The sequence below is a fragment of the Phascolarctos cinereus genome, unplaced genomic scaffold (genome assembly GCF_003287225.1).
Source record: "Phascolarctos cinereus isolate Bilbo 61053 unplaced genomic scaffold, phaCin_HiC Scaffold_3;HRSCAF=262, whole genome shotgun sequence".
Lineage (NCBI taxonomy): Eukaryota > Metazoa > Chordata > Mammalia > Diprotodontia > Phascolarctidae > Phascolarctos > Phascolarctos cinereus.
In genome coordinates, this window is record NW_027555736.1 from 75142547 (window position 1) to 75164351 (window position 21805).

General features: G+C 35.6%; 1 protein-coding gene and 1 non-coding gene across 3 annotated transcripts in view; one reads left to right on the forward strand and one right to left on the reverse strand.

Moving 5' to 3' along the window:
* The window catches only part of TM9SF3 (transmembrane 9 superfamily member 3), a 79492-nt gene extending 58311 nt beyond the window's left edge, over positions 1-21181 (forward strand). For both annotated transcript variants that reach the window (XM_020996769.2, XM_020996770.2), the window contains exons 10-15: positions 9543-9682; positions 11230-11298; positions 11760-11906; positions 13737-13820; positions 14022-14098; positions 16709-21181. In XM_020996769.2, the coding sequence (XP_020852428.1) occupies positions 9543-9682; positions 11230-11298; positions 11760-11906; positions 13737-13820; positions 14022-14098; positions 16709-16776 (585 nt within the window). In that variant the 3' untranslated portion in view covers positions 16777-21181. The remainder of the gene's footprint in view (positions 1-9542; positions 9683-11229; positions 11299-11759; positions 11907-13736; positions 13821-14021; positions 14099-16708) is intronic.
* On the reverse strand, positions 6932-7004 carry TRNAK-CUU (transfer RNA lysine (anticodon CUU)). Its single transcript has one exon. It is a non-coding gene; the product is annotated as a tRNA-Lys (tRNA).
* Positions 21182-21805: the final 624 nt, after the last annotated feature.

The window sequence follows — 21805 nt, forward strand, 5'->3', positions numbered from 1 at the left end:
CTCTTGTGGTTCAAGTCTTTGGGGAAATCATTAGGGATTTGTATAGCTAGACTGTGAGGTTCTGGAAAAGGAGCTACCTTTCATATCCTGTCCATTTGTCCTTCTCTTTCCCACTTTGCTATTTTTGGCCTGGGAGTTAAGTCTTTTGATGGAAGGCTGGTCATGGCCTCTATTAACCACTAGAGAGCTAGAGTTGAGAAGAAATGACTTGGGAAGATTTTATAATCCTTTTGATTTTACTTTGGTCTTGTTTCCTATTTTCAGACAATGCCACGGCTTAGGTGAATCAGTCCCATTTTTGTTCCCTGAACTGATAGATTATTCTCATTATTGAGCTTCTTCAGATCCTGATGTATCTGGGCACTTTTATTTGAATTTTGTCTAAGAAGTTTTTCAAAGAAGCATCAGACTTTTTAATCAAGTCTAACAAATGTTTTAATGTCCTTTGTAAAATGTTAAAAGTTTTTTTTAAGGGAAGAGTAAACAGTGATGCTTATAAAAAATACAGAGAAATGTCAGAACAGGAGATGAATCTGCATTCCAAATCATTAGGCTCAGTCTACCAGAAAACATATATGAAATCAAATAACTTCTTAAAGATAACCCTGCAGGATATATCATTCCCTATAACATCTTAAAAGTTAAAACCCTAGTGTTATGACTACTTGCAAGTTATTCTCATTGAGTCTTGAATTTGACATAACTGAAAATTATATTAGCAGAATTGTTCTGAAGTTAGAATATTAACAGCTTTATAAAGGAATGCTTTAAAGCAACTCTCGGGGTGATTTTATATTAGCTTGCTCTGGAATGGGAAATAATATCATCCTTTGTGTTAAACTTGCTTTAATAACCCGGATTGTCAGAATTTAATAAATTGATTCAGCAAGCTTACAGAAGGCTGGATGTTGGTACCAACTAATCATGTGCCTACAATATCATATTTCTTATTTGTATTATAATTTGAAGGTAGAAATGTTGATGAAAGGAAATTTTTTTGTTCTAAGCCTCTTTTCACAAACATAAACTCCTTCTCGGTAGATGTATTTTATTTTTGTGTCCTCCTTGCCCTGTCATACTTCTTTGCACATTGTCATAAGTGCTATTTATTGTTTGCACATAGTTTTAATCGGTGTAGTGCAGTATATTTTGTGATTAGTGAAACATTTTTAAAATGTAATTTAAATGTTTTAGGGAATATTTGATTTAAGTTTTTTGGTTTTCTTGAATACCCCCAGGTATTTGAATTTGCCTTTTTTTGGAGAGGAGGGAAATATAGAATTTTAGGGCTGGAAGAACCAGACCATGGGATCATCTAACTAAAGTGGCACAGATCAGTAACAAATTTGTTACTTTTTTTTTTTGACAGGCAGTTGGCCTTAGGTGACTTGCCCAAAGTCACATAGCTAGTAAGTGTTATGTGTCTGAGGTCAGATTGGAACTCAGGTCCTCCTGACTCCAGAGCCAGTGTTCTATCCACTGTGCCACCTAGCTGTCCCCCCCCCCTTTTTTTAACTTGTGTTACTTTACAATAGTTTTGTAGTGAAATGATAATTTAATAAGAGCTATGTATAAAAAGTACATAAGATTAGCCATAGGCTGTTGGAAATAAGAAAAAATTTGAATTCTAAGAGAACGTGTGAGAAGGAAATCTAGTAGATATCATGCCAAAAGAATTCTTAATAAACTGTTTAATGTATGCTACAGCCTGTTTGCTACACATAGCTTGTCTTAGATTTGTCCTTGTAAAAACATCTCTCAAGTTTTCAAATGTATGGTTAATGAGCTTGCTTTTCCCCTACTACTATCACCACCTTCTTCTCTCTTTTTCTCTGTGTCCCCCCTTCTCTCCCATCCCCCCCCAATCTGGAATGAAGTAGACTTGATTAGGTAAAATTTCAAAATAATTTTTATTTGATGCTCTACCATCTAGATATGTACTTGCCTCCCTCCTACTCCTAATACTTGTTTATCAGGACCTCAGTGTTCTCATGCTGCCTTGGGGTTGCCTAGATCCCTGCTGTCTTAGCCCTCCCTCTTCTGTCCATCCCCCCAACCCCCACCATAATGGGTCTCTCCAGTATCTCAAAGTGAATTCTTTTTCCCTTTTCTTTCTTCTTCCATCAAAACTCTCATCTTACCACTAATATTATCAAGAAAAAAAATCTGATTGAACTAATTCATAGCAACATATAAATGATTAATAATTTCCTCAGCTATCTGGGGGTTATTGATTAGTGCAAAAGAAAAACTCTCTTAATTGGTAGGGAAAAAACCTTTTTAGTTGGTAGAATTGTAGGGACATCTTTTGGCAGTAAATTCAACTCCTACAACATGGTCAGTAGTTACTCAGTAAACATTTATTAAGCGCTTACTACATGCCTGACACTCTGCTAAGTGCTGGGGATACAAAGAAGGCCTAAGACAGTCTCTGCCCTCAGGAAGCTCACAGACTAACAGAGGAGACAGACAAGCAAACAAATCTATACAAACACGTTATATGTAGGTTAAATAGGAATTTAATTGGAGAGAAGGCATTAGAATTAACAACGTTGAGGAAGGTTTCCTGTAAAAGATGACATTTTAATTGGGACTTGAATGAAGCCAGGAGACAGAGATGAGTTGAGAGCATTCCAGGCATCAGGGACAGCCAGAGAGAATTCCTGGACCCAAGAGATGGAGTATTTTGTTCTTGAAACAGCAAGACCAATGTCACTGGATTGAAGAGTATGTGTTGAGAATAAGGTGTGAGAAGACTGGAAAGGTAGGAGGGAGCTAGGATGTGAAGGACTTTGAACACCAAAAAGGGGATTTTATTTTTGATCCTGGAGGCAGTAGGGGGAGCCATTGGAGTTTACTGAGTAGAGGAGGTGGTATGGTTAGACCCATGCTGAGGGTAGATACTTGGATAGCTGCAGACTCACTAGCAGACTATTTCAGTAGTCCAGGTGTGAATTGACGATGGCCTGTATTAGATTGGTGACAATGTCGGAGGAGAGAGGACTGCATATTTGAGATCTAACAGAGGTGAAGTGGGCAGGTCTTGGCAACAAATTCAGTATGAGAGGTGAGGGATAGTGAGAAATCTAGGATGAATCCTAGGTTGAGAGCCTGAGAGACTAAGAGGATGATGTTGCCTTCCATAGTGATAGGGAAATTAAGAGGGTGGGGAAAGTTTAGGGGCAAGGTAATGAGTAACACCTATTGAGTTTAAGATATATATTGGACATCGATTTTGAGATGTCTGAAAGGCAGTTGGTAGTGGGAAATTGGAAGTCAGTAGAGATGTTTGGTGGTAGGAGGTGCAGCTGGGTGGTTAAGTGGGTTGGATGCCTGAGTCTGGAGTCAGGGAGTCTGGCCTCAGAAACTTAGTAGCTGTGTGAGCTTGGGCAAGGCATTTAACCCTGTTTATTCAGTTTCCTCCGCTGTAAAATGAGCTGGAGAAGGAAATGGCAAACCACTCCAGTATCTTTGCCAAGAAAACCCTAAATGGGGTCACAAAGAGTTGGGCACGACTAAAATGATTGAACAACAAAAGAGAGGTTAGGGCAGGAAAGTTAGATTTGAGAATTGTCAGCATAAAGATGATACTTAAATCTTTGGGAGCTGATGAGATCACCAAGTGAAGTAATATAGAGGGAGAAGAGAAGAGGGCCCAGGATCGAACCATATGGGCATGATCTCCATGAGAATCCAGAAGAGGAAGACTGAGAAATAGCAGATGAGTTGGAAGAGAACTAGGAGAGAGTAATGTCTTGAAAACTTAGTATCAAGGAGGTGTGATCTATGGCTGCAGAGAGGTAGAAAAGGTTATTGGGAGAGGATTCTAGGAAGTTGACAGAGCAGGTCAGAAAAGTCCAAGCTTTCCAGATTTCCCCCACAAACAAGATAAAATAGTACCTCAGGAGGAACATAGAGTGCTAAAAATGAACAAGAGTTGAGGCAGAACCATGGTCCTCCTGGGATAATAGCAGAAAATACTGAGTTTTAGTCCCTGTGAAGAGTAAACACTCCCAGGCTAGTTCCACAGAAACATAAGCCATGAGTCCTGGAGCTAGCTGTGTTGGGAGGTGGCCTCAGCCCCAGCCATAGGAATGTTCACCTCTGGGATAGTGTGGGGAGCTGCCCCAGAAGAAACTCTGCTGATAAGGACCAGCTGTGCTGCAGAGGCATGGCCCTGGGTGGGAGGGAACTAGCACATGCCCAGTACAGAAGCGGTGGGGTAGGGATGCCGCTGACTGTGGGCACTTACAGGAGGACAGAATTCTTGTTTTCAGTTCCAAGCTAGAGGGGAGAACTGAAGGAGGATCTGAGGCTAGAGGCACCATCCCCCATACCTCAGGATTAGAGGTGATTACAAAAAATAAGGTGCTACAAATTAAAAAAAAAAAAGAAAGCAGACAATGGAGAAAGACTCCAACCATAGAAAGTTACTGTGGGAATAGAAAAGACCAGGGTTCATCTTCAGAGGAGATTACTGAAGCAAAAAAAGCCTCTCCTACTCCAAAGAATAACATCAAACGGTCATCTGCCCAAGAAGAATTTAAAAATCAAATGAGAGAGATTGAGGGAAAAAGAAAAAGAACAATCCAAGAAAAACGAAGAGATTATGAGAAGAAAGTCAGCCAACTAGAAGAGGAGATCCAGAATCTTAAGGAAGAAAATGACTCCTTGAAAATTAGAATTGGGCAAGGGGAAGCCAGTGAAGTTATAAAAGACCAAGAAATAATACAAATATAAAGAATGAAAAAATAAGGGGCAGCTAGGTGGCACAGTGGATAGAGCTCTGGCCTTGAAGTCAGAAGGACCTGAGTTCAAATCTGGCCTCAAGACACTTGACCTTTAATAGCTGTGTGACCCTGAGCAAGTCACTTAACACGAATTGCCTCACCAAAAAAAAAAGGAAAAAAAAGAAAAAACATTGAATAGAATGCTAAACATCTTATAAGAAGAACGACTGTTTTAGAGAACAGATCAAGAAGAGAAAACATAAGAATAACCACACTACTTGAAAGCTACAATCAAAAAAAGAATCTTGATACAATAATACAAGAAATAATTAATGATAATTGTCCTGAAGTGTTAGAACAAGAGGGGAAAGTAGAAATAGAAAAAATCCACCAATCACCACTTTAAAGAGATTCTATGAAGAAATTTAAATATGGTGGTGCCACAATTAGAATCACATAAGACTTAGCAGCAGCTGCACTAAAAGACTGCAGGTCTTGGAGCACTATATATGGAAGAGCAAAAAAGCTGGGGTTGCAGCTGAAAATATCATACCCAGCTAAATTAAGCATAATCCTGAATGAAAAAGACATTTAGTGAATTGTCAGATTTTCAGGATTTTGTTAGAAAAAACAAACCCTGAACTTAATAAAATATTTGACATATGAGATATAGGTACATAACAAAGATTAATTACAAGGGAGTCAATAAGGACAGAATGCTTACCTTTTATACAAGGAAATGTAAAATGTATGTATAAGATTCTTACTAGTAACTGGGTAGTTTGTATGATATGATTTTTAAAAGTAAAACCGTTTAGGAACAGGTAAAAAGAGTAATTATTTTATGCAAATGAGGTCCAAGTGGAAGAACTAACAAGAAGAATTAGATGGGGGAGGAGGGCTGGTAGTTCTAGAACCCTACTTTTATTGGGAATGGGTCTAAGAGGGTAGAAGGGCACAAAAGTCTTCTAAATTCAAAAAGAAATAAAAGGCTAAGGGGATAGGAAGGGGAGAGAAGATAAGGGAGGGATTAGGATGGGGAGTGTAATAGAAGGGTATTTAGATTAATGAAAATGGGAGGATAAGGGCGGGATCCTGGAGGGAGGTGGGGGGGGCGAGGTAACAGGTAGAAGTCAGTAGAAGAATCAGGAGGAATAGGAGATAAGATACACACAAACATAAAATAAAGATCAGGAGTAGAATGTATTAGTGGGGAAAAAAAAGCAGGGATAGTAATCATGATCTCAGACGAAGTTAAAGCTAAAATAGATTTAACCAAAAGAGAAAAATAGGGAAACTACACTACATGTCAGCCATATTAATCAATAGTGTTTTAGACTATTTAAAATAACTAGACAGTATAAAGATGGATTATTGCTGTGGTGTAGGAAATGATGGGATGGTAGACTTAGAAAAATATGTGAAGACTTGGACATATGAAGGAAGCAGTTATCAACCCTCAGAGAAACACGACGAATAAGTATAGTAAGGTCTTGCATAGATGCATGTGAATGTATATATCTATATGAGTGTGATTATAGTTATCTAAGAATATATATGGTGTATGTAAGTGGACGTATATATGTGTAGATAAATCTATGTATGTATGTGTCTATATGTATGTGTGTGTATGTATATATGCAGAACAGAGTGGATTCATACAGCAATAAATTTCCATTTCAAGAAAGCCTATATAATAAATACTACACGTTGTGTTCAGAGCTGTCCATCTTTTCTTTGCTTCCTTGTAAGTTTTCTTTTGTTGTCTGCTATGCACTTTTTTCTTTGTGTCTTTTTCCTCCCTCCTCCCCACCCTTCACCCCCGGAAGGTACAGTTAAGCATGGATTACACACATAAACACACACATACACACAAGTTAAAACTGGCTCTGAGACTCCACAGTTTATTGTGCCACAGCTTCCTGCACCTATGGGCAGGCACAGACGTCTGTTGGACAATTCCTTTGTTCTCCTGAGGGGAGCTTGGGGGGGTTGGGTAAGTGGTGTTAACTTCTGTGGCTCTACAAGAACTTTGCTTCTGGTTTTGTTTTTTTTTTGGATAGGCAGTGGGGTTAAGTGACTTGCCCAGGGTCACACAGCAAAAGTGTTATGTGTCTGAGGCCAGATTTGAACTCAGGTACTCCTGAATTCAGGGCCGGTACTCCATCCACTGCATCACCTAGCTGCCCAAAATTACATACCGGCCAATGTGGGGCTCGAACACACGACCTTGGGATTAAGAGTCCCATGCTGTACCGACTGAGCTAGCCGGACAGGTCTTTGCTTCCATTTTAAAGAGAGGCTTTGATGAAACAGAACATGGAGCTTGGAGTTGGGAGAGACCATGGTTCACATCTTATCCCTGACATTTATTAGTGTGATTGGCAAATTACTTAACCTTATTTGAGCCTTACTTTCCTTATCTGTCAGATTGGGGTAATACCAGTAGTACCTACCTCGTGAGGTTGTCTTCAGGATCAAATGAGATAAATGCACGTAAAATACATTGTAAACCTTAAAGCCTTATGCAAATATCATCTGTTATTATTAAAGTAAATATAATTTGTGTTTGACTATTCTCTTGACCCTTAGTCAAACAGTGGAGATATGTATGAGATTGGGGAAGGTGGGGGACAGGCACCAGCATCTAGACTGGTAGGAAGTCCTACCAGTTGGGTCATAATGATCTAGTGGAAAGAGTACTAGATGGAGAATTGAAGGGTCTGGGTTTGTGATGTGACTGGTATGTGACCATAGCAAAGGAGAGCTTTTAATGCCATTAAAGCAATGTTTAACCATTTTAAAACAAAACAGAGTTATCAAAATGTGGCCTTAGTTTCTTATACGGTTTTGCCTCAGCTCAATTTCATCATGATTTGGATTTAACAATGTTTTGGTTTTTCAGGCATAATTCTCTGACATTGTTTCACAGTAGCATCTTTAAAGCATTATAAGCAGTCGCCATTATAAATAAGGTTGTAAAATTATACTGTAACGTCATTTGGCCCATTGCCTTTTTATAACTATAGTTCCTATAACTTAAGATAGGGAACATTGAAGGCTTTTGAGGAAGTTGGTGATGTTAAATAAATGGTCTTTTGGGAAGATTACATTGCAGTGTACAGAGTGTATTAGAGAAGGGAAAGAGTGAACAGAGGGAGGTTGATGCACACTAGACACAAAGTGGACTAGGAAGTGCAGTGGAAAGTATTGGGTTTAGAATCAAGGGGACCTGGGCTTGAACTCTAACTTCATATTACCAATGCCACTTTCAGCAAATTTAACCTCTGTCGACCATAGTTTTCTCATCTATGAAATTTGGAGGTTGAACCAGATAACCTTTAAAGTGTTCCAGCTCCAGGTCTACTGTGATCCAGTGATCTGTTACCTCATTTTTTCCCCTCAAAATAATTCAGTTACCTTATTTACCCCACAAAGGAACATGAACCTTAATTTAAGAAGATACTGAGGAAAAGTTATGTACAAGTGGTAAACCTGTAATCAGTGGCCTGTAGGGATTATACATTTTCTACTGATCATCTTACCTTCTGAAAGTTAACTTTTTTTCCCTTCAGATTTTTGTCTTTCATTTGTGCCATTTCTCTCATTATTACTTTTTTCAGCCTTGAATTTCATCGTGCTTTCTTCTTCTTAGCTACTTTTCATACACAAAGTCACGTTAAGTTCTATTCATAGAACCTATTTTCTTAAATATTTCTAGATTTATCTGATTAAAGGCTGCCTAGGCAATTTCAGTGTCAAAGCTGTTGTTTGCAGTTACCCCTCTTCACCACTAGATGGTAGTGTTGCACAAATTTAAGATCGTAAATGATAGTACTTTATTTCTCAGGAATTCCAGATTTTCCTGGTGTATCTTTCATTAGCCCCATTTTATTATAAGGCACAATAATCATCTCTTTTCCCAAACAGATGTTTTTGTGTTGTCATAGATTTCAGGGACTGATACATGATTTCCGGTAGTTTTAGATTAGAGAGGCAACATAATATAGTAGATAGAGAACTGGCTTCTGAATTAGGAAGATTGGGGCTCAGTTCCAGTGTCTGATACGTACAAGCAGTATGATGGTAACCCTGGTCAAATTACTTCACCTTTCAGGGGCCTAGGCAACTCTCTTAAGACTTGAAGTTGCAAAACAGTTGGGAGATCTGCATCAGCAGAGGGAGATTCCTTATTAGAACTCCCCTCCCCCCCCAATGTTATAAACGTCTAGTGGACTTATGTTGTATAAATATGGCAAATGCTTTGTGGTTGTAGGTAGATGGCTAATTATTTTTTGGTCCCAATATCATAAATAAGAAATGAATTTAATGATGAAAGATCTATCCAGAGTATGAAAATTTGGGGGGTAGAGAAATGGCTGTAGTAGAAACAATGTAGAAGAGTAGGAGGAAGAACCTTGCATATCATGTCAATAGTCAAGTAGATAGCCCAGTAATAGAAAGAACCTTGTCTTAGAAGCAGAATTCTAGCTCTACTACTTAGTAGATGTCTGACCTTAGGAGTATAATTTTTTTTTTAGAATTAAAAGAGATAATGTCTGCAAAAGTGCTAATAAGTCAGCTATTATTGTAGCTAAATATTGATTTTTTTTGAAAGTAGGACTTTTTCCTGAGCATTTTAAATTTCTTATTTAAAGCAAATTATGTAGCTAATCTGGAAAGACTGAGGAACTTTAATAATTTTATGATTACGTAGCGATGAAAGTACTTTCATGTTACTTTAATTTATCCTTGTTGATATTATTGTAAACTGTATTTTATGTAACTGTAGACATTTTGTTTAATTTGCAGGTTGCTGTTTGTTGCATCTGTTTTTTTGTTATTCTTCCTTTGAATCTCGTTGGTACAATTCTAGGCAGAAATCTGTCAGGTCAGCCCAACTTTCCTTGTCGCGTCAATGCTGTGCCTCGTCCTATACCGGAGAAAAAATGGTAAAGAGAAAATTATGGCTTAAATATTTGTTTCTCGGAATAAAACAGTCTTTAGAGCTGTAGGTAATTTTGACATCATAGCTTTAGCATATTGAGTACTTTAGATTTGATTATAGGAATTTGAAAGTTTTGATTTATTTCAGTTTATATTTCAGTCCAAATTGACATTTAATTGAATTTTTTTAAATGGCATGGTGCTCTCATATAAGTTAAAGTGATGATAGAATTGGAGTGGAGAGATGGCTTGGGACACTAAAGCTTCCCGTTTCTTAAAATATATGTACTGTTGGTCAGAACAACAATAAATGATAGGCACTTATTTATTTTCTTTGGCATGTAGGTCCTTCCCCTTTATTTTTGAATTATTGGAGCTCAGGTTAGAAAGATTGTAGTACTACTACCTTAACCTTTATCTTTATTATTGCTATAGTATGAAATTCTTCACAAATTTTGTACTTTTATTAAAAATGCTCAAATTTCATCTAATTTGAGGACCTGACTTCAAATCCAGTCTCAAACACATACAACATGTACTAGTTGTGTGACCCTGGGCGAGTCATTTAACCCCAGTTGCCTAGCAAAAAAAAAACCCAAAAAAACAAAAAAAAATTTCATCTAGTTGAGTGTTGATTTGGTCATGTCACACAACAAAATTTGCTGAAGTATGAAAAGCAGACAGAAATAGAAGAATTTTATTATGGCACTATATCTATTTCAACCCTTCGTGACCCAAAAGACTAGAGTAAATGGTGCAAGAGAATGTGGATACATACAGGGAAATTTGTTGAAAAGTTTTTATACAAAGCTTTTTTAACCTTTTATAAATACTGCCCTGAAAACAATTCTTAGATATATAGGTATCCATTATTTTTGCAGTTCTGCCCCTACAGTTTGAGAATCCAAGAACTAGAATGAACTTCTTTGTTATCAAACAGGTAACTTCCTTCATTTTCAGAAGGAAAGTCTGTCTTCTTTGTTATTCATAATAATAGAGTTGCCTGTGCCTCTTTTCTTAGATTACTCGGTGGAGAAAAATTCCCCATTAGGAAAGCTATTAAATAACGCTGAACTTTTAAAGTCAATTTATTTTATTTTAATTGAAAAACAGAAGGGGCCAACTTTTGGCTTTATTATCTGGATGGCATAATATTTGGGAGAAAACACCATCTATAATCGGAAAGGAAAGAACACAAATGATGACAGGTCCTACAAAACTGGAGGGCTTTGGGATATGAGAGTCTAGTAATGTCTGTATTTGGAGAGGTTCTTCATCAGGTTATCTTTAGGGTGATGATTGACTCTGTTTCAAAGTAGTTGAAATATTTATTGGTGGAGCAACTATCCACACTAGCAAAAGCATAGGTCCTTGAAGTTGAAAGCATGACCAGTGATTAGCTGCTTACAGAGCTCTGTTATCAGATTGTGTGTTTTTCCCATTTGAATTTTAACTTTCCTTTAACTCTGAGAGGGAAAAAAAACCGTGGACTAAGTATTTAATGAAGATTTGTGTGCTGTGAAAATTATATAAAGTTATGTCATTTTTTCAGGTTCATGGAACCAGCCGTTATTGTTTGCCTCGGAGGAATTTTGCCTTTTGGCTCAATTTTCATTGAAATGTAAGTTTTAGTGATGGTTTCTTTTCTTGAGGGATTAGAAGAGAATAAATTGGAAAATTGGGTAGATACAGAATTATAGGACATTTCACTGGGCTTCCTAGTTAAACCTTCAACTTTTGGGAAAGACTTCTAGCTTATCTCAAAGGTTATCACCCCCGTTTTCAGAAATTCATATTTTTTAGTTATGCTTTGGAATATCACATAACTAATAGGAGGGTTAGAAATTTAGGCCTAGATTCCAGAGCCTGGTCTATCATCCTATGACTGTAACTTTCAGCTGCTACATTTACCCATGCAGATGCCTCAGAGTTACTGTTTGTATTTCTTGTTCCTGAGCTTCACCTTATCCTCTGAGGGATGGCAGAAATGGGCGGGAGAGGTAAGACCAAGAGGTTTTCACCAAACCTCTTCTAGGACAATAGCCAGAATAGCAGTAGACTTATTTCTGTCATTTTGTTTAGGTACTTCATTTTCACATCTTTCTGGGCATACAAGATCTACTATGTTTATGGCTTCATGATGCTGGTGCTTGTCATCCTTTGCATTGTGACTGTTTGTGTAACCATTGTATGCACATACTTCCTGCTAAATGCAGAGGATTATAGATGGTAAGTACTTAGAGCAAAGACTTTTTTGAATTAGTTACAAATATTGCCAGGATAGTAGGAGTATTTTAAATTCGGTCCTAGGTATAAGGAGAATAGGTAAAAGGATGTGTTTGAATACTTTGATTCTTAAGATAAAATTGTTCTTCCAAGGTGTATAAAGAACTGATTGAAATTATAAAAATAAGAGCACCTGCTCAGTTGGTAAAAGGTCAGAGGATATGAAGGATATTGCATCTTTTTTGTGGAAGAAATCCAAGCTATCAATAGCTGTATGAAAAAATACTCCAAATCATTAATAATTAGAGAAATGAAACTTAAACACAACTTTAACGTTTAACCTCACATGCATTGGAATGGCAAAGGTGACAAAAAAAGGAAAAATGCCAAATGTTAGATGAGCTTTGAGGAACAGCATCAGTACACTATTGTTGGGGCAGTCAAATGGCCTGGCCGTTATGGACAGCAATTTGGAACTGTGCCTCAAAGCTTACTAAACTGAATACCATACCCTTTGATCCTGAAAGACTACTAGTTCTGTAACCCCAAAGAGATTACAGAGAGAGAGAGGGAGAGATAAGGAGAGAGAGAGAGAAAACGAACCGATATGAACAAAAATATTTAGAGGCAGCCTCATGGCCTACTGGATAAAGTACTGGACTTGGAATCAGTAAGACCTGAATTCAGATCCACCCTCAGATAGATAGTTACTGATTTTGTGACCATGGACAAATCACTTAGTCTCTCCCAGTCTCAATTTCCTCATACATAAAATGGGTACAGTAATAGTTCCTAGCTCCCATGGTTGTTGTGAGATAAAGTAAGGCACTATTTGTAAAACACCATACAAAAAGTGCTATATAAATGCTAGAATTATCTACATCACTGTCATCATTATCATCATTATAGCAGTTCTTTTTTGTGGAGGCAAAAAAAAAAACTGGACAAATTGTAGAGTGGCCCAACAAATAAATTGTGGTATAAGAATATAATGGAATACTATTGTGCTGTTAGAAATAGTGAAAGGGATGTTTCGGAGAAATCTGGGAAGATTTATAAGAATTGATGAATAGTGAAAAGAACAGAATCAGGAGAATAACTTCTGCAATAAAAATAGCATTTTAAAGTACTTAAAACAACTCTAATCATTGCAGTGAACTGCAGTGCAGGCACTCTGCTGACTTGTTGTTTTCTGAGTCAACGTGAGGTCCCGTTTCTATTTGAGTTTGACATCCCTGCAATAAACAAGAGTGACTCCAGAGGACTGACCTACCTCCTGACAGAAGGGACAGACTCAGGCTGCAGACTGACATGAACATGACCACTGCAGGAAATTGTTTTGGTTGACTGTATATTTGTTACAAGGCAAAGCAAGGAGAGAAAATAGATTTTTGTTCAAATAATTCTAACATAAAATTTTTAAAGGGAAGTAATCAGGTGAATATTTTAATAAGACTACTCTGGTGGTGATTTTTACAAATTTCATAATCAAACATCATCTTGAGATAAGAAATAGGCAACGTTGTGTTATTTTATAGACCCAGAAACTGTAGGCAGAGAAATTAAATTATTCTCCTTAGGTCATTGTGTAATGGTGAATACAGCAAGACAAAGCAGAACATCTGTGTTTTTAATGTTATTTTTGTGTTAATACTGTCCTTATTCTGTGGTATTATGTACATGTGTATATTTTTTGAAAAATTTACTGTTCTAATCCAAAATAGCATTTGAAAAATTACAGTATTACAGGTACTTTCCCAGAATAAGGAATATTTTATTGCAAGGTTTTTCTTTAACTGCTCTGCATTTGATAGAGATATGTTTGTTTTTTAGGCAATGGACAAGCTTTCTTTCTGCTGCATCAACTGCAATCTATGTTTACATGTATTCCTTTTACTACTATTTTTTCAAAACAAAGTAAGTGGTGTCTTTTTTCTTTTATACATACAGTAAGCTAAACCTATCCTTTTCTCTAAAGATACAGAACTATAAATACTGTGATTTATTCTCTCTCTCTCCATATATATGTATATATGTATACATACACACCTATGTATATATTAAATATGTAAAAGGGCAACAAGGAAAATCTGCATAATTATTTTTATTTCATTTCAGGATGTATGGCTTGTTTCAAACAGCATTTTACTTTGGTTATATGGCAGTATTTAGCACAGCCTTGGGGATAATGTGTGGTAAGTTGATCGGTTTTGGAAGCTGATTAGTAAATATGTTAAAACTACAAACAGCAGTATAGTAATTGAAAAGTCAGAAATTACATTCTGTGCCATATGTTTTATGATCAGGAAGGTTGAAAAATAATCTTGAAGCCCCAGTTTTAGGTCTTCTTGAAGACTGTAAAACCCAATTTTAAATGTTCCCATTTTTATTTTGTGTTTCATATTTGGGGGGAAAGTTGAATGGAAACAAAAGGGTAAAATAAGTTTTATATATTTCCTATGAATTTCAGTTTATGCTGTTCCTGTTACCATGACCCTTAGAGAGTAAAAAACTCATTTGTTTATTTCAGAAGGTTAATTTCCTTGGAAAATTGCCTATTGAACTCTTGTAGCAAGACTTCTTGTGCTCCTTTCCTAATTATCGCCAACTTTTAGTTAGTTAATAAATATCCAAGGAGTAAATATTTAATTCTTTTCTATTGATGAATTTATTTTACTTCAGCATGGAATTACTTTTTTGTTGTCTTTTATTAAAGAAGTCACATATCAGGTAATTATCTGTGACTTTTTTATTTGTGTAATCTTGAGAAGACCTAGGGAGGCAACATCTTGACATTTATAAAGAAAATGGAATGAATCTAGCAAAAATTTTTTAGTGTTTTTCCTGTGGAAATTTTATTTTACTGCTGGATATCCTTGGCAAATTCCATGGGCCCCTGCTGTTCTGGCAGTCTCTCAACCATTTATTCTCTAATAGGCTTATAGGCTTTCAGTTTTAATCTTTTTTTTTAACTGTTCAGTCTGGAACTGATTAAAATGTCACCGTAATACAAGAATTGTACACTTTTATTTCAGTTGCTAAGATGTGTTAGAGAAATTGGTAATTTGAAGGGAAAATATATACTTCTTTTTTTTTAATTGAGGAAAAAGCAATAAGTATTTTAAGGTAGAAAATACAGTTTTTATGTTTATACTTTCTTAACCGTAGAATTTTAGTTTGTCTTGAGGAACTATCATTGGAATCAAATATTTTTGTTAACACACTCTATTACTTGTAATAGTGTAATTCACAGAAACATAAAATTTGTGTGTTATGAGTAATCATTTAATCCAACTATACACGAAAGGAACCCCTCTATAACATTGGACAAGTGGCTGTCTAAGTTCTGCTGGAAGCTAATGGTGTCTTTTTTTTTAAGCTTCTTTATAAACTATTGCATGGGAAAAATGATGCTCCAGGTTAATTTTTTTCTATGCTTTTGATTAAAAGTGAATTGTGCATCAAAGGCGTGGAAAATTGGATTTGGTTTTAAGCTAGTCTTATTTATTATTTAAAATTTTCTATTAGTGTTTTTATTAAAAGTTAAGTACAATTTTTAAAATGTCGTGTATCTATGGACTTAGGATAAATTTGTCTGTGAACTGTCTTTGTAATTTGGTTGACCAGCTCTTTCATATTGGAAAATACCAATTATCTTTAGTAAAACAAACAACTATTTAGTTAAAAATAGACCCTTTGGAATTTACCTAAGCATGGAACATGAAGGATAGAGAGTGGACATATGGTTTCATTGGTAAAGGGAACTTCCTGATGAGAAAACTTCCTCTACCAGTGTAGGGCAGTACCTTCTCTGCAGCTTATAGTCTTTAGGGAGTTGCCTGAGCCACTGAGAGGGGAAGGGACTTGCCCAGGGTCAGGATCACATCTATAGTACAGATATGGAATTGAAGGGGAACTTGAATGCAGGGCTGTCTTCCTAGCTTTGAGACTTGCTCTCTACTATACCACACTGTGTCTAAGGTATGATTCTTTTAAAAATCCAATAAAAATTGACCTGCAAGATAGCAGTTCCTGGAAAAAAAGTTTTTTGAAGCCATACAGTCTCTGCCTTTAGATAATAATTAAAATCAACAAACATTAGAACATTACTAAGAATAAAACTATCAGTTGAAAATGCTACTTTTTTAGCTTCTTTGAATGTAGAGAATAACTTAGATCTTGGCATTAGTCCTGAAATATTCCATGAATTACTTTAATTTCACCTACTGAGATATCCTGTAATGAGATATGAAGTGTCAATAGGCAAACGCTCAATTCCAAAAGTAATTAATGGTATATTACTTGTATCTTCATTTATGCCAAATTTACTTTGCCTTATAAATGCATGGAAAACCAAACAGGTGGGAGAATAATCTCCAGCCTTAGCTCAACTCATCTTTAAGGTTTTATCAAATCAGGAACTGATCTGGATTTTGTGTGTGTGTGTGTATGTGTGTGTGTTTGTGTACATAAAATAGATATAATAGCTTAGATTTACATAATGTCTTTATTTTGAGGAGCCTAAAAATCCTTCATGTGGACATTCTCAGTTATTAATTTTTGCCTTACTCTGTAAGATCCATGCCCTGGATCACAAATTCCAAGCCAGGCAAAATTCTCTTTGATGTTTGAATTTCAGAAAACACACAGTCACACTAATATGTAACACTTGACTTGTGTAGCAGAGTTTTTTGATCATTTTGCAGAAAAATAGGTAAAATGTTTCTAAAAAAACTAACTCTTAAAATCAGTAAATATCTGTAGATGATGAATACTGTTTTAAATATTTTTCTTTGCTTTTTCAGGAGCAATTGGTTACATGGGAACAAGTGCCTTTGTCCGAAAAATCTATACTAATGTGAAAATTGACTAGAGAAACAAGAAAACTGGGAACTCTGGATCAGTTACTGTTTCATAGGGGTGGAACTTGCACAACGTAAAGCGCAAGAAGATAATTGGGCTTTAACACTGGGTACTTTGTGGGTCTCTGTTTCATGGATGGCTTAAAGTAACATCTATTTTCATTGATCCTAGGTTCTTACTGACTGCTTTCTCCAACTGTTCACAGCAAATGCTTGGATTGTATGCTATAGGCATTACTACAGTACATGGCTAATCTTCCCAAAAACTAGCTCATTAAAGATGAATAGACTAGCTCTCTTCAGTGAAGAGGACAAACAGTTTATTTAAAGCATTTGTTCCATTTAAATAAAAAAGTGGGAAACTTGGCTGCTAAAATTACATGAATAGAAATCTTTCTGGAATTTGGATATTGAAAAAAGAATAGTGTTCCAGAAGATTACTTTTCCCTTATTTTTGCTGCCATTGTCAGGATAGTGGGATGTTTTTATATTTTGGATCTGGGCTCTATATTTTTTTCCAGTTCATTTGCCATATCAACTATACCTACATTCATTTGTTTAAGAGAATTAAAAAGTATATATATATTAAAGCCTGCATGTAATATATCTGCTGTCGTTCTATTTGGACCAATTTCCCATTTATTTATCTTTAAAATAAATATCCAGTTACATCTTAATTCCATCCAAAGAAGATACAGTCTGAAGACAGAGATGTATTCTCTACAATGCAATTTACTGTACAGTTAGAAAGAAAAATGTTAAATGAAGAAAATACTTGTTTTTATCAAACATTTGGAGTTCTACAAAACATTTTAATTGAATGTCTAAAGTGATTATCTTCCTTACCACCCACCCCTCCTCCTTTAGTCTTACATCTTTTGTTTGGGTTTGAATGAAGGCTTTACGTAAATTAAGACATTATTAAAAAAAAATGGGAGGGAGGGGGAGAGGGTAATAAATGTATATAACATGAAATAATGTAACTTAGTTGTAGATCCCAAATGCATTTGGATGTACAGATTTACTACGGAGTACTTTTTCTGATGATGATCTGGTGTAGAAATATGTGAATTTGGGTAGCTTTTTACATCTTGCTTACCATTGCATGAAACATTGGGGTTTCTTCACAGTGTGTGTGTGTGTGTGTCATACTTATTTTTCAGGGGAGGGTTGTTTTCTTCTTTTTCTTTCTGAGGCTTTTACTGGAGCCAAATTTGTAATTTAGAACATTTAATTTTGTTAATCCTGTCTGGACACATACAATATCTAAAGCATTACTGCTTTAGAGTGTTCAGAAAATTAAAATAAAATTTCCTGACAAAATTGTTTTGATTGTGAAAATAGATGTGTTTGCAGTTTGAAAAGTCTGTTCAAAAAGGCAACTATTACTGAATGCCAGTTTTTATATACAGTGTTGTTTTCAAATCCAGAGAACCCACACTTTAGAGTCCAGAGTCCTTGCTTCCATCTAGATTGTCCTGTACAATTCCAGAATTAATGACTATCCATTCTTGGTTGGCCTTTGGTGTGTTCAAGTTGGTATGTTGTGTGAAAAGTAGGAGTGTAGTATGAGGATTTCTTAAAATGGGCAAATAAAGGTCACACATTTCAAAGTGTAGTGATGGTCAATTTTGCAGTATACCTGACCAGAGAATATTTGAAGTTGTTTTCCTTGGCATGGTAAAATTGCTAACTGTAACCTCTTGTTAGGCAACATGACCACATAGGACAATATCATGTTAATATTTTTGAAGACACAAAACATCTGTGTTTAGGCCTAAATAATGTGTAACATTCATGCAACTCATTACATATCATAATGGATAATGGATCTTGTAATAGGATGGAGTCTCTCTAAGGTATATTTCTGTAAACTGACTGTATTGTGCATCTTTCATGTTGTATGTAAGGTGTATGAATGATAAGATGATTTGAAAAAAAAATAGTTCTTTCTTGCCATTGAGTAAGGATTCTATGAGAAAATGGGAATGTTTTTAGAAGTAGAAAGTAAATCTTAAGTGAAATCATATTCACCAAGCTGAAAAAGTACACTAAATTCCAAAAGTAAAACATTTTGGTTCTTTCCCTCCGTATTCTCAACGACTTTGACAAATAAGATCTTTAGCTACTTTTGTGAAAATATAGTTGCTTATGATTTTTAATTTCAAATGTGTGAATGTTACAGTACTTTTAAGATAAAAGCACACAGTCTGTCAGGGATAAATTGAATAGGAAGTGCTTTGTCTTTATGTTGAATGTGGTTTATTTGACAAGATTTCGACTATGGAAGGAAAATACATTTTAAAATTTAGTTGCTTTTTAAGTGAAGATAGTTACACTAAAATCTGTTTCTGGTTTTTCTTTTTAAATCTTAAATGAAAAAGTAATTTTGTTAACTCTAAATCCACTAAAGATGAAAGAGAATTCATCTCGAAAAGGGCTTTTTGATTCTTGGTGCCTCCATAGTTATAGGTAAATAGATCACTGTGTAGTTTGAAATAATTCACAGAAGGACTACTTATATTTCTTAATGTTGAAGGGGGATAGTGAATAGAATTGGTTATTGAAATGGAGATTGTTTTTGTCATCCCCAAAATGTTGTGTGAATTTTCTTTCATTTAACATTATTTCCATCATCATATTCTAAGTGCATTATCAATGCATAAATTGCTGAAAGGGACAAATCTTGCCTTTGTTTCTGTAAGCATGTTTCTATTGAAACAATTGTGTAATGAAGTGACATGTCTTTGTATATCCTGGCATAGGAGCAGGGTGAAAGTAGAGGAGTCTGTTTAAGGGGTTGTAAAGCCTTATTTATATGTTGTATTAGACTTTTCTGAGTATTACCCTTAAATAGAGACTGAATAACTCCAGAATTTATTGTAGTATGATGATATCTGAGCTGGGCCATATGCTCAGGTTTCCTGTGTAACCACTTAGGAGTGGTTGCTACAAGTTGCAGTTTATGATGACAGCCACTTTTAGATTTCTTCAACTTGAAACTAAAAGCAAGTTTTATTCACTTTGATACAGCTTTTCTTTTTTGATTTCTTAAAACTATTTAGTGACCATTTGATGCCAAATGTTCAAGCAAATGTTTGAAAGCATTCTGAAATTATGAAAAAAACTAAATAGTTTGCAGATATAACTTGTGTTGTATATAAAAAGCTAGGCTCCAGAAGGCTTTTTGTGTATGAATTCTTGAAAGCAGCCTCTTTGGAACTATATAGTGGAGTTCCATCTGTATTTAAGTAACAAATTAATGACATATCTTAGTATTTAACCCCATTTATTGGTTTGAACACATGAATTGAGTAGTAAAAAAAAATCAGAACACACAAGTGCTTGAAAAATTTTGTCTTAATTCACAACTAAATTGTTTTTTTTTTTTTAGGCAGTTGAGGTTAAGTGACTTGCCCAGGGTCACATAGCTAGTACGTGTCAGGTGTTTGGTCTGAGGTTGGATTTGAACTCAGGTACTCCTGACTTCAGGGCCTCTGCTCTATCCACTGCGCCACCTAGCTGCCCCCAGAACTAAATTGTTTCAGCAGCTGAAATAAAAGAGGACAGGGACAGGGACAGAAAGGTTTCTGGAAAAATATTCACTTATGTTTAGGTCATTTGGAAATTTACTTCACAGGTTTATAGAGAATAGATATGAGCCGTAGGTAATACAGAGATTTACATAATACATTTTAGCTGCAGAATGTTTTTAAGATTTAATTATTATACAAAGGAATGTTATAGTTCCATTCTACATAAGGAGCCATTCTTCTCCAAGAGATAGCTTGTTGATTCTCCTTGAAGATTGTAGACGAAATCATACAAAAGAAGAGTAGAAAAGTTATATGAGAATTACTTCAGTATTTCAGAAAAAAGAAATGAGAAAGCTGCCTCCATGTCTTTATATGAGAGGCCTGATTGAATTGAGTTTGGAGGGGGTCTTGCTAAGTAATAATTTAGTGACAGTGCAATATACTGTATCTTCATCCTAGGAAATCATTTTGTGCTGTCTCTTTGGCTGGAGTAGCACAGCATGCTTGAGGCAAGGCAGAAATAACATTGGATTCTGTGTAAAGGACAATAGTGGATTAATCTTCTTAAAAGCCACCTGCTGTGAATTAGCACGCATGGAAGGGCAGTTATACTTGGGCTTTTTAAAATGTTTGAAACTTGAATTTATAAATCCCCATAGGGCAAGGATGATCAGTGACAAAATTGGGAGGAAACAGTTGTTGCTTGCTGATTATATTCATTTTGTACACACTCCTGCTCTGTGCAAGCCATAATTTGCCACCTGGCTTTTTTTGAGTACTAGCAAACCAGTATAATGTATCAAGTACCTCTCTGAGGTTCTGGTGTGTTGTACCTTAACTGAAGTTGGTTTTTTTAAAGTAATAAAAAATGTTAAACTTATGATTCCATGGGTGCTTGGTTTCTTTTTGCTTTCTGAAAAATTAGTTTATTTATAAGGTAGCCTTTGGTAAAGTAAAATACTATCATATCAGTATAACTATAAGGAGGTGGCTAACTTTTCACATAAAATTTAAATGTTTTTGAAAATTTTTAAATTTTAACTTTTAATTTTTTTTTCCTCTTAAAATTCTCATTCCATCCTCTGACTTTCTTTTTTGTGGTTCCTACAGTCTTGGACTTAAAGACTTTCCCTTCAAAGTCTATTCCTGCAAGTCCTATTGCTCTGCAGCTTCTGATTGAGGACATATTACCTTGCATTCTTGGAAATATTTATTACTTTCTAAAAGCAGTTTCTTACATTTTATTTTACTCTTAGAATAATTTTGTGGGGTATGTAGAGTCTTGATTTATTGATGAGGCAGGAGGGAGGCTGTAGTGATTTTCTAAGACTATAGAAATAGTAGGCAATCTTGATTAAAAGCCAGGTGTCTTACCCTCTGTTCTTTCATTTAGAAATCTGTATAAAACTGAGTTAGTGATCTGCTTCATGGTTGTGAGAATCAATTAATGATGAATGTAAAAGCATTTTTAAGGCTATAGGATTGTAGCTTTAGGGATAGAAGG